We start from the raw sequence: 13,970 nt of genomic DNA, 5'->3' as shown, positions 1-13,970 counted from the left end.
ATTTCCTATATTCTCGTTTTCATTCGAAATGTATTTTCCATTTAAAATCCGTAAAAAATAAACATAAACGAGAATATGAAAACAATTTATATAAGTTAAAAAAAAATACAATTTTCATATCCAATCAGCATCGTGCTCTCTTGCCATGTGGATCTATTTTCATTTTGCTGAGGAAAGTGTTATTGCCACGATTATTGCTACCTACAGTTACGAAAAATTTCAACAGAACTTCTCATTACTAAATACAATTCCGACATTGTTTTATACTTATTTCTCTTCGATCCTTGTCTGGATCCTATCCGAGGTATTCCTGCTAAGTCATCGATTTGAAAAAAATCCTCTTCGATCCTTCGGATCCTTGTAATCTGCTTGGAGTCGATTTGGAGAAACTTTCTCCTGCCGCCATGACATATAAATGCAAAATAAAAGGTAAATATTTTTATTACCCTTCTCATGAAACTCCGTTGAGCAATCAATGGTGATTTTAATGCAAAACACCACTCATGAAATAATGCTAAAAGCAATTCCAATGGTAATATACTAAGGTATACTGGGGGAAGTGGGTTAGGAAAAATTAACAGTTACGTTCAAATCTCGCTACATTAGCAAACATTGGCAGCAGAATAAGAGCTTATTCAGTCAAAACGAAACGAAAACTAATCCACCCATCAGTGAGAGAATCACTATAGTCTTGCATTGAATTTTCAGAACGAAAAATCGTTAAGGTCTCAGTAAAGCATGTGCTTCATTCACTGCTGATAAAAAGTCTGTCATTTTGTACTGACAATCAAAACATGTTGCTAGTGATTTCTCTATGATCGTCAAGACAACAAAAATATCATGTCGCTAAGGGTTTACGTATTGGACACTCATCCTGCTCATTTTATAGTAGAACAAGTTTAACCGTCAGGTTTGAAATCTACCCGAACAATACATAAGGTCATAACTATATGGATCGATTCTATGAATGATTTTCTGTTTGGATCGCCACGGCCATATACAATCGTTTCGGGCTATTTTCGATAATCAGTTTGACGAAAGAAGCTAATATCTAGCAATTTATACGACAAACACAGCAAGAGGCGTGTTTGCAGCCAAGTTATTAACGAAAGAGATAGTCGACGAAGAGAATCGATCAATGTAGATAGGCCCTTATGCATTGTTCGGGTTAAAATAATGATGTTATTTAAATAAAATATGTAATTGATCTGAATGGTTTTCCAAAAAGCATCTTGATAATAGAGCTAATATCGACAGTGAGCATGCATAAGGGCGTATACGCGATGATAGATTCTCTTCATCGATTTTCTCTTTGCATTGTTGCAGCTAAGCGAAACAATTTTCTAGAATTTGTTCAATGTAGAGTTGTAACAGGTTGTATTGGCTATCAAAAGTAACAGCAAACGCACCGAGAAACGTTAAATCTAGTGAGTTATTAACAAATGAGAAAATCAACGAAGAGAATCGATCATAGCGTTTACGCCCTTATGTATGCACACTGTTTAAATATTATCTTTAGGCTGAATGTATTTTAATTGGTGATCAAAAAAATGCTTCCTTTGCACTCGATTTCCATCGGATATTAATCACCAATTGGCAATCGGAACACTTTGGTGATTATAATAGTTTAGTTTAGTTTTGTTTATTTGCGAGATTTAGAATAGAAGGATTATAAAAATGATAATTATAATCAAGAATTTTCACATAAACAATTCCATACGACGTATTAAATGACATGAAAATATTCGTATGTTGCTTTGACGTAGTAAACGATAGTCTTTAGATCCTGGAAAAACGAGTATTGTTGGAATTTTGTAAGGAATAGTGCGGATCGTTATGTTTTAGTTATAATTCTATTTTATCAGGATTACGGTATTTTTTTTATTAGAATATTCCTCGTTGAGTTCATACTGAGCATTGATTCTGAGAACGTGGTATCCATGTCGTGATGCAGAACCTAGCAAGGATAAATACTAGTTGGTGTTTTTATCTCGACTGCGATTATTGCTCAGAGTTTGCTAGTTATTTTCGATCCAACCAGCATTTGTTTACCTTCCCATTCAAAGAAGTTAAGGGTTGTGTCGCATGATACGTTTCATGAATCATTCGGTGTGCTGGAACTGGAAGTATGTATGTATGTGCAATGTGCAATTGTCAGCAGCAGCTTGACGCTTAGTAATTATTCGCGACTTTTTGGCAAACGACTTTTTAAGAAAAAGCCCTCTACCCGAACCTCTACCTCCCGCAGCCGTTGAATGATCCGGCATCAAATTCCTAGAATCTGGAAATATGCACAACTACTGTCGGACTCAATGGAAAATGGAACAATAATATTCATAGCCGGTGATCTTGCCGCACTCCTGCGCTATGTCCGCAAAACTTTTAAGCCTCTTCCTTTGGCGAAGAAGGGTACGCGGAACCACTGTTTTCGTCGTTAGATATCTACTAAGTATAGATACTATAGATTCCATAGATAAGCGGAGGCAAAAAAGTTGTTTTGGCAACAATGTATCGAGGAATGGTTTACGTTATCTTTCCTTCTTCCGTTGTCCTCGAAATAAATCGGAATGTGGAGTGTGGAAAGCGTTTTAGCGTTAGCGTTAGCGTTAGCGTTGTTATGATATACTTCGTAGATTGGATACTAGCGACACTCACGTCTCTTCTGAAATTCTCAGTTAGACTACTTTCAGGAATAATGCTGGGGAGTAAACATTGGTTCCAATCTAAACAAGAGTAACAGAAGCATGACTGCCGCTATTCCCGGCCACGCCCATCTTTACCATAACTAGGGATAGGGAAGGAAATGTTGATGTAGTACTTACTTAACGAGAGGCCACCGACTTAGCGACGCCCTCATAAGTGCTACGGATTTGGAGGGTTGGGTAGGGTATTCGGTTAGGATTCACCTCAAGTTGGCGATGCAACCAAAAGTATGTATTGTTTATTTGTTGTTTATTTAATCTCTCGATAGCCGGCTATCGAAAGAACATATTCATTTTGTTTAGTGATCATGAATTTTAAAAGTCATGACGGAGAGCTTGGGATTAAACCCATGATTTTCTGCTCAGTAAGCAAAAACGATCCCTCCAGGGTCATCGAGCATCTCAGAACCATAACGCTTCTCGACAATACAGGACTACGTTTTCGCTTGATATGCAAATAGTTTCCGAGGCTAATGTTTAATATCAAATATACAAATGATGGTGGCGATTTATTGTGCTGTGGAAGAGCTTGGAGTTAAGTCCATGATTTTCTGCTCAGTAAGCAAAATCGATCCCTCCAGGGTCATCAAGCATCTCATAATCCACAGCGCTTCGCGTCAAAGTACGAATATATGGATGAACTATCTATTATTGAATAACTATTATTTACGATAATTACATGAAAGAAATAAAACATAAACTACAAACAAAACGTGACAACTAAAATCTCAAAAAGATATTCTCACAAATATATTTCGCGCAACTAGGAATCTCAAAACAATTAGACGCTATAATGATACTCTGCACTTGTTAGACACAAGAAGAGGCCAAAAAGCAAGCGTCCGACACACAAAACCCGCCAGATCCACTTGCAGTCACAATCAACGATTCTACGAATCGCGAGCGCTCACGAATCATAAAACCGTTGACTGCGACACTCTGAAAGCGAAAATGACAGGCTCCATTACAACATCTAACGAATTCAAAACTCCGAAAATCACTCATCTATAGCTAGTGAGTGGAAGCAACCTTGTATGCAACCATTCTTCATGATACACTATTTCTGTCTATCTTTCTATTAGGCCTGTGGACATGCGTTAGCTTCGAAACTTCTAACCAAATTGGGAAATTTTCCAAATCAGAAAAAAAAAACTTTCAAAGGTAATTACGAGTAAAATAAATATTGATTATTTTACGCAAAAACGAGCAAGTAATATTAAATCTCTTGTATCGTATGCTAATGCTAATTGACTGTAACAACAATAATATGCTTAAATAAAATAAAATATTAATAAAATTATATGCAAAATTAACTAGAAGATCATTACTTTATTGGTGAGAAGTTTCTAATAAGCCCTCCCAGTTCCTCTGTATACAGAACAAATCTGATACTATAATCAGAATTGCTCAGTCTGCATGAAGCAGCCGATTGCATCAAGGAAGTTCTATTAACAACCAAGAATTAATCGTTTGAGGTATACTGAAGCATTAAGAAGGTGATATGTGTCACTATAGGAAATCATCATCGTTGCAAATATAAAGGAATTAAACATAACCCTTTGCTTCAGTACCGTCAACCTCCATGTCCATGGGGAGGGGAATGTGGAGTGTGGAAAGCGTTTTGTGCTCATAATATTACAATACTTCTCCCTCAAAAAACACCATGATGACGTCATGCTCGTTTGGCTACACTAACTGACAGCTTACCTATGGAATCTATAGTATCTATACTACTAAGCACAACAAAAAGACAACCGAAAAGATGAGAGAAACACGTGACTCAATGAAGAAAAATAATAGCAGTCTGCGACAATCTCAAACTGTAACAAACAATTTTCCGGACTACTTTGTCTGTCAAAGTGTATTGACGAAGCAAAGCAACGCACGTCGTGTCGCATCATATTTTGTATCGTCAACAGGGGTTTCGTCAGTGATAATCGAGAAATGTAGCACGTCAGTTGTCACGTGATATTGATGAAATAATGCAGCACTGTTAAGTGGACCCTACACGATAGCTTTTATTGACAATATTTCTGTAGTTACATCATCAATATTATTGTCAATAATTCCCCTTCGCGTCAATATATTGAAACGTGTGGGGTTCGCTTTAAACTAAACTGCATATCGTGCTCAATTGTTAAGAAAATGATAAGCCTATGCCACATATGCCACTAATATGCATATTGACAAGTATGTTCTGGGGTTCGTTAGTTGAATTAATACTGAAAATAGTGATACAACCGAGGGGGACGAAAGTAATCTGTTCTACATTTCTTTTAACGAATTTCAATAAAATTTGCTTAATTTTCTCGAATTTGTTTTGAAAAAGTAGAAGGGTCTGTGCCTAGGGGCACGAACGGAAACTTGACGTAGCACCGGTAGTGGACGGAATAAATGTGAAGAGCATTTAGTTCTTTTAATTGATCAATTATCTATTATCTCAACTCTTTCCGTTTTTGAATTGTAGGCGTACCAAATTTGTAGTGATTTTTTCAAAGAGAAAGTTGATTAAGATAATCAATCAAAATCACTTGCACCCCTGCTACCAAGTTTTGTTACAAGATTACAACTCTGGAGAGCATTTTGTGTGGTCGTTGGGGGCTTATGGTTCTGAATATGGACAAACAAGCACAGATAAATTCTATTCTAACTCTTTACTTATGTAAGCTTGATGGCCCTGAAAAGGGCCGTATTATTGAAGAGGACATCCATGGCCACTTACGCTTGGCGTGTTTAGTTACGGACCTCATTTTCTAGGAACACCTTCAGCACACCTCGTAGATCAGACCGGAGATACGTTTGACACCGCCTTGGCGAGCCAGTCGACGGATGGCGGTTATCGAAGAACTTTGCGATGACGCTTGGCGCCTCCTTTACCAGACCTTTTCCTCCTTTGCCACGACCAGTCAATTGTTGCTTGTTAGGTGTGAAGGAGTGGACTAGCCACCACCTTCCTACTGCTGCTATTGCTGTTCACCACGCCGTCTGAAGCGAAAATGAGCTAATGCCATACAGCAGCGCTCTATTTTATCTTTTCAGGTTAAAGCAGAATGATGTACAACCAAGTGGTATAAAAGCTACAAAGACTCCTCCCATTATGAGTAGTTTGCTATCAAGCAGCGACACTGGCTCTTTTCCTTTTGCGTACACGGCGAATGAGAACGACCCAAATTTGAGTTTAGTTCACTCATAATCGCCAAAAGTGTAGGAACTCAGCGATGATTTTCCTGTGGAAAACCTAAAAAATCTGCCAGAAAATGAGGAAATTGACGAAAATTTTATTCAGTGTCGGTGTAGTACCACACTCTTAAAATTTTTCTCCGAGATTCCAGCAGCCGAGTAGTTCTGCAATTTATTTTGCTGAGATTCAGTAAAACAATTGCCGAGACTCAGCTAACAAATAACATTTTGCTGAGATATCAGCTAACAAACAGATATTTTTCAGAGATATCAGCAAAAGTAAATGCCGAGGTATTCGGCTGTTGGAGATTTTACCCAGCTAGATTAAGTGTGCAATAGACTGAGCGAATCCAATCTTTACTTTTCTCAAATTCGGGAATTTTTCTCTGGAAAATCCTGGAAAAACCTGAGAAAACATGAGGCAAATTTACTCATCGCTGAGTTCCTGCACTTTATGTGATTTCTGAGATGACTAAACTCAAATTTAGGTCGATCTCATTCGCCGTGATATCATCTTGAAAGATATCGGCGCCGGTGGTTAGCGTGATTACCTTTCACCCCAGCAGGCCTGGGTCCAATCTCAGTTGACGCCACCGGCATGTTCTGAGGCATAACATCTCTGATCACGCCTTTCTCCGGATGGGAAGTAAAGCCGTTGGTCCCCGGTTGAGTTGATGGGTCGATAGGTAGGGTCCAGGTGTAGGAGCTGCCTCCCTGGCGTCGGTAGCATTGGTGTCCAGCACGGAAATCAAATCTCGCGTCACTTTTCAATAGGTCCTATCTACATTGATCGATTCTCTTCATCGACACTCTCTGTCGTAAATAACTCGGCTTCACAAATGTTTCCTACCGTCTTCGTCGAATTAGATGCTAGATTGTTGCTTCTTCCATCGAAAATATCAGGCCGTGGCGATTCAAAGTTGATCAAAATAATTTGTACCCCTGCTTCTAGTTTGATTACATGAGCATTTTGTGTGGTCGTTGGTTCTGAATATGGACAAACAGGCAGATGAATTCTATTCCTACTCTTTACTGTAATAAGCTTGGTGGCCCTGAAAAGAGCCGTTTTGTTGCCAAAATTGGTGAAGATTTAACCTCCGAAACCAAACAGAGTGCGTCTCTGTCACTTCAAAACGTAGATGACATCGATGGCCGCTTACGCTTGGCGTGTTTAGTATAGGTGACATCATCACGGATCTCATTTTTCAGGAACACCTTTAGCACACCTCGTAAATAAGACCGGAGATACGTCAGACACCGCCACGGCGAGCCAGACGACGGATGGTGGTTATCTCGAAGAATTTGAGTTTGGTTCTGAATATGGCGATGAGTGTGCAAAATATTACGCAATTCCATCCTTCTATTCGCACGCGCTCGAAGATCGGAGGCGAATTCCACTTCGACTTGTTTCGTCTACTTACTACTCTCTGACGACTGTGCTGGGGAAGCAGCATATGCATGTAGGTAATTGGTGGATTTGTTAGTTAAATCGACGCTTTTGGACAATGCTGGACATTTACCAGTTTTCAATAGTTTCTTGTTGAAAATCAACATTCGGAAGCATTGTTATGCGATGCGTAGCCATATTTCTGATCGATTGGTGATTAAATTATTGAAATTGGACCAGGGGCAGCTGAGTTTTTAACGTTCAAAATCTTTCTTAATTTGTTACATGTTCCATTTTCGGTTTTCACAAAGTGTACCCCCATATAGAAATCAAAGACGTAGTCCTACGTCAAAAATTCGATTCGTTATGAATTAACGCGCGCCTTTCGATATTATCCGATTTCATCCACTATTCATCGATAATCTTGAATGTGTTAGAATTATCGAGCATTATGCTGATATTATTTTTAGTGTGTAGTGTGATGTGAACTGTCACGTCCTGAGCACCTGCTTTTGTGATTGTTTCAAACCCTTTTCAAGTTCCAACTCTGGAAGCAACGAAAATATCTGCACGGAGGACCAAACCCGAGACCAAACCATAGATGCCGTATAACCGGATGCCAGGGTAGTCCAAATCATAGTCCGTGATCTTGAAGCGACTATACCCAAGGCAAAGATGAATGCAGTTCCTCTTTTTTTTTTAATATTTCTAGAAGACTTCCTTTACATGATGGTTATGTTGGTTTGTGTGGGCGTGCCTTGAATTCCTAGTAATCATTGAGAGAAGTCATTGTTTACAAAAGCTGTTACGCACTACTTCCAGCTCTATCTATAGATTTGTTTTAGAACAAAGATTTTCGAGCTCGACCAACAATACAGAAGGGCGGATTAAACAAATTGTAATGATCTTATCTCGCATATCGAAGCTCACCTATCCAAATCGAACATCACTATCGAAAAGCAAAGAATTTCCCCTTCCTAATGGTGTTGTTGGTTTGGCAAGGCAAGCTCGGTTCACGAGGAAAGAGCATTAAAACTTTGATTACAATAGTTTATTCGCTTTTTTGTATTGTTGGTCGAGATTTCACGATGTTCCTTTCTTATAAACAAACAGATATTATCCGTTTTTAGAGATTTAAGCTCGATTATACCCGATAAAATCGATAAAATGGATTTGTCCGACTATGAATCGATTCATCGATCTTTCGAGTTAGTTTTGGCAACATTTGAATAAATCTGGGACTTTCGTCCCCCTTGGATACAACACTGTTTATGACCTGTAAATACAGACTTCGGAAAATACACTCACAAATACGTAAATGCGTATACGCTGAAACTAAAATACCCTAATAAAAATACTGAAAAATACCTCGAAAATTCTTTGTACACGAAAAATACATTTCATAATGAATTTAATATACTTTAATACAAAAATACACAAAACTTAAAAATGCATTTATACGAAAATATACAAAATACACCTTTTAAGTCGGGTAGATGAATCGAAAATACTCAAGTTGACAGCCCCTCGCTTTAAACGGACATTTCAACAACCTCAGATTGCTTTGATGTAAACAATCTCCAACAAATTTGATAACCAGTACACCTAACCGAGAAATTGAAGATTCTATTACAGGTTTGCATGAAAAGTATGCAGAACTTGCAATGTTTCACGATATGAACATATTCTGTAATGTGGTCGCCGGAAGGTTGTTAAAATAAATTTGTAATTTTTATGTTAGTTTATTTTTCGAACATAGTTTGTTTCCCCAAATGCATTTTATTCCTTGATTTGTTTTCCGTCGAACTTGTTTTCCGTGCTGAGCACCAATACTACCGACGCCAGAGAAGCAGCTCCCACACCTGGACCCTACCCATCGACCCATCAACTCATGAACCGGGGACCAACGGCTTTACTTCCCTTCCGAAGGAAGGCGTGATCAGAGATGTTAAGCCTCAGAACATCCCGGCCGTGCCGACTGGGATTGAACTCAGGCCTGCTGGGGTGAGAGGCCGCTACCCCAAATGCATTGCGGCTAGAAAATCATCCCGTGAAGGTTTAATTTTTTTTTTAAATATGCATTCTGGAAAAACATCTACGCTGCAGTTCATTGCAAGGACCAAGGCAAGAACAGTAATTACATTTGTTATTTTTAACATATTCAGAGGATGTAATAAATCCCACCTCACATTGGATGCAAGAGAAATTAGTTTTCCGTGTACTCATCAACTCATAAGAGTTACTAACTTAATTCGTACTCACAAATCTGAAGGCTGCTCAACTGGAGTTACTCTTCTAGACATAAAGCCCTGATACAGATTGAAGCGAAGTGAAATTTGAAGCAAGCGAAAAATCATGAAATTTCGATAGCGTAAAAGGTTGTGAAAAAATGGATGTGGGACAGATTCCAATTTTCTCTTTTCGCAGTTCAAAGTTCACGTGAAACGAAATCGATCAGTTTACACCTTTACACCTCTCAAAAAAATTGATAGATACGCTTTTCTCGAAATGTCAGCTTCAAGCGAAGTGGAATTTTGTTAATTTATTTTTTCACGCTGGTGAAAAACCGAGAATTTTATATGAAATTTTCACTTCGCTTCGATCTCTATACAGGCCTTTATACCGTTAAATGCATGTTTGATGCACACCATTAGAATAGTATGGTATGTCTGGTTGTCTGTGGTAGTAAGGCTAGGGAATTTACAACTTACGATGACAGTGATATGGAAACCGTTACCGGTAATGGTGATGATAAAGAAGAAGTTGAGTCAACTGATCCAAATAAATGGATAATTAAGATTCAGAAAAAGTACAGTCAATATATGTAATGTGCAATCATAATCATTTTGTAATAGACTGCAATATGAATTATACATTACTGACAAAATGACATTTCCTCCTAATAAAATAAAAAAAAGAAATCCAATGCATATTATTTATTCCGCGTTCTTGTTTTTTAGGGAATTTTAACGCTCCCCCCCCCCTCCCCTTTTAAAATTGACAATATTTAAAATTATCATTAGTTCCCGCCTACTGCGCATTGCACGTTTAAGATTTAAATGTTGTGATTTTTCTCACTTCCCTTGAATATTGTTTTTTTTGGATTTCTGCCATACATGCCTATGCCGTCATGGCTATGACCACTTGTTCGATAAATTTAGTATAGTAATCCCAGCGTTGCCGCAAATGTGGTAAGCCGTCCATTAATTTATGGTTCAATTTTCTTTCTTCGTAAATTTCATGTGACACGTTTTACGAATTTAAATACACTGCTATCAATCGAGATTCGAGATTTCCGTATGAAAATTAAACGTATCAAAAGATTCCGGTGGAATCATCTTTTCAATTGTGGTGGGTATTACTGGCTAACTAATACTATAACAGTAAAAAAGGTATTCTACCGATCGATCAATCACGCCTAACTTTAATTATGTTAAGCTAAATTAAAAGAAATTAACAACTTAGTGATGACTAACACACCTCCACCCTTTCGTCACGTTTTTCCTATACCTAATGCATTGCCTGTCACACAATCTTACACCCCCCTCCCCCTAAGGGGTGTGACATAATATATGTATCACCACTACTGAAATTGAATGGAATTGAGTGCAGTGGTGAAAATATGCAGCCGCCTTTGCAGTAATTTCCGTTCGTTGCGCTAACTGTTTTACTATTCTCTCATCAAGAAATTTGCAAAGCAAATGAAACCAGAGAGCACAGTGGCGACGATTTGTAGCTCACGTTTCTTTGCGAACCTGACACATGATCTTGACATGCTTGACATTCAAAACGAGTCCAAAACTCAGTTTATCCGCCAGGATCCATTAGTGGATTTCAAATATGATCGAACACAGACATTAACGTTAGTCACCTAAAATAGGCATGAAGACGCAAATGGTAGTTTTCCACATTAAGTGATTTTGGTACAAATTGACACTTGGGAAATTGAGGAAACGCGGAAAACACGAACAAATACCTGCGATGGCCGTTTCCTTAGTTTAATAGGAGTTTTAAGCAAAGCATCCATTATTATTAGGTTACCTTGGGTACCTTTTCGGTCAGCTGTTCTTTCAAAAAATGTCTGGTCGTAATCACTCATTTTGCTAATGAGATCGAAATGAATAGTCTCCACAGTTAGCACTCGCGAAGGTGACGAGAGGATTGTACGGCAAGATCGCTTTACTTAACGTTAATGATCTGCACTTTCACAGCGTGCGAGCGATCGGCATTTGTCGGCGGTGTCGAATTTCTACCCGTATTTATGTTCGTGTCAATGTGTGAATTAGTATCGGGATTAGTTTTTCGTTAGACCGTGTGGGGTAGATGATGACGTTGGCACTGTTTTCATCGATTCGGGAAAAGCGACATTATACGAGAGAAGCGATCCAAATTTATGTTAGCGTTCTTGACTCTGAGAGGAGATTATACGGACAACACGAGCATATCAGAATCTGAGATGAAACAAGCTGAGTGTGTTTAGGAAATATAATTGAAAACAAACAAGATTATCATAGATACATTAATGGATATTATAAAGACATCACATAAGGGATCGTCCATTAATTATGTCACACTTTTAGGGGGAAGGGGGGTTTTGGAAACTGTGACGAGCCATAGAATATAAAATTAAGATCCATACAAAAAATGTGACAAAGGGGGGAGGAGGGGTTGAAAATGGGCCAAATTTGCGTGACATAATTAATGGACCATCCCTAATGTACACTGCAAAAATTGGTCGATGATAAAGTTGTTTTAAAATAAATCTGCATGGTAAATGCACAAATCAGTTCCAACACTGTGTCAGTATCGAGACAGGTGAGCAATGCTCTGAACCTTGATAGAATTACCTAAAATCTCATTAGACTCCGTCACTCCATTCGAAGGCAATACCAGCGTCCTGGCTTGCCTGTCTTGAAGACCCACTGTAATCGCCTAACAAAAACCATCTAAGCTAGGATTGTGGACCTCAGAAATCAGAACTTTGCTAACAGGATCCGCTCTCTCCCAGATTGTGCAAACCCCTTTTGGAAACTAACCAAAATCCTTAAAAATACGCCAAGACCTATTCCGCTACTGACCCCACTGGATAGTTCCGGCAAAAAATCTAAGTGTGTAGATCAGCAGTTGTAGCAGAAAAATGCCCTTCCACTCTTTTAAATGAACTATTTCACTTGTTGTTCTTACTCTATCCACAATGATGTTATCTAACTGATGGATTTTAAATTCTTCATCGCCATCATCATCACTTGCATATGCAATATTTCCTACTTACACAATTAGATCTGAAAACAACCTTATGGTCCGGGTCATCATCAGCGTTGACATTGGTCCCGAGCAACATGTTTGCTATACTCTGTCGCTGCTTGAAGGTAGTCATCACTAAGTAGTTGTCGATAGGTACACTTGAATCTCTCACAAATAATTAATTTTTTCACACGGTTTGAAACGGAGGGACCACTTTTCCAAAGAAACTGATCCGCACGCAAGTATAACTGGCACTAATTTGATCATCATTTTCCGTTCGGTTAGCAGAAACGATTTCTTCCACCCGTGCCCGGTTACTCTCAATAGTGCGACTCTATTTTGCAGCATTTTTTTCTAACCAATGCAGCGTTGTTAGCGGCAATAGATGTTCGAATTTTATTAATAAATTATTTTATTTAGAATTTTATTTCACCTGCGATCACACTGCAACCTAATCATCGCCACTGTTCGACAACCGCTTGGTCGTACCAACTGCACTATACAGAGGTATAGTTGCATTTTGTTTCAAGTTTCAAATCCTTATGCCTGATCAGCTGATCGAAACTTGGCGACCACAAAAATATTTGATTAATTGCCGTTGGATTTATAGACGAAAAAATGCAAAATATTTCTATTCCTCACTTGTTGTTGGTAGCCGAAGCTGTTGCGGTGTGGATGATCCTGGTACGAGTGCATCTCCTTCGATCAACGATGATGGACGTTTTGCTAGTTTCAATCGTCTTTCTGCTACCTTTAGAAACGGAAAATGTTCAGGCTCGATACTTTCACACTTTCACCTATGGAAAGTACGCCAAAATACTGTCACCCGTCTGCTATGTTGCAGTAGTAGACGAACGTGGTCTTCCCGGTCGAACACAACAAACGATCTTAATTTTTCTCTGTTTGAGGAAAGCAGAGCGATGGGGAATGGCATGTGGGAGTCAGAGAATCTAGTTATGCAATTTGGAGTGGTGCTCCCTTCGGCCGGACAACCGATGTGGTGGTTGAAGGGTGGCGTCACTGAGAAAACGGTGACGATTTCACACGTCTTGGGCTTGAAATTTGAGACGTTGTCGCCGTATTACGGATATTGCCGAAAAATATTGAAATCAGCATCAGTAGAAAATGCAGCGTTGGAAACGTTCACGAAAACTCACTATGACTCGTGAACTTTTCCCTTGGTGAACTTCGTGAAATATCGTGAACTTTTCCAACGCTGCTGGCATGCATTATAGACCAGCTTTTGAATGCAAGTTATTCTGTATGAATTTATCTGCACCTCTAATTTTGTAGAGGGTGAATGAAGTGAAGAAAGCGTAAATTTTAAAATTGTTGTTCATGACAACTGACGCAAAGTTTCATGTCTTGGATTCTATTTATCCGTTTTATGGACCAGTTGGCCACGATACATGGTTGTGTAGTAACGCTTTTTCTTTTTTGGATATATTACGTCCCAA

The 13,970-nt window shown here is 38.7% G+C and overlaps 1 protein-coding gene across 3 annotated transcripts in view; it reads right to left on the bottom strand.

The window, feature by feature from the left end:
- The window catches only part of FipoQ (F-box/LRR-repeat protein FipoQ), a 61,685-nt gene extending 48,461 nt beyond the window's left edge, over positions 1-13,224 (bottom strand). The window contains exon 1 of one of the 3 annotated variants that reach the window (XM_065236696.1): positions 13,156-13,224. In XM_065236696.1, the coding sequence (XP_065092768.1) occupies positions 13,156-13,209 (54 nt within the window). In that variant the 5' untranslated portion in view covers positions 13,210-13,224. Of the gene's footprint in view, positions 1-11,245; positions 11,426-12,541; positions 12,662-13,155 lie in introns of those variants that run through there. The other 2 variants (XM_065236693.1, XM_065236691.1) reach the window with 2 other exon arrangements.
- Positions 13,225-13,970: the final 746 nt, after the last annotated feature.

Source organism: Ochlerotatus camptorhynchus, unplaced genomic scaffold (genome assembly GCF_037179485.1).
Source record: "Ochlerotatus camptorhynchus isolate MF236.1 unplaced genomic scaffold, CSIRO-AGI_Acam_v1.1 ptg000569l, whole genome shotgun sequence".
NCBI classification, from domain to species: domain Eukaryota; kingdom Metazoa; phylum Arthropoda; class Insecta; order Diptera; family Culicidae; genus Ochlerotatus; species Ochlerotatus camptorhynchus.
This window is presented reverse-complemented; position numbering and strand designations above follow the sequence as displayed.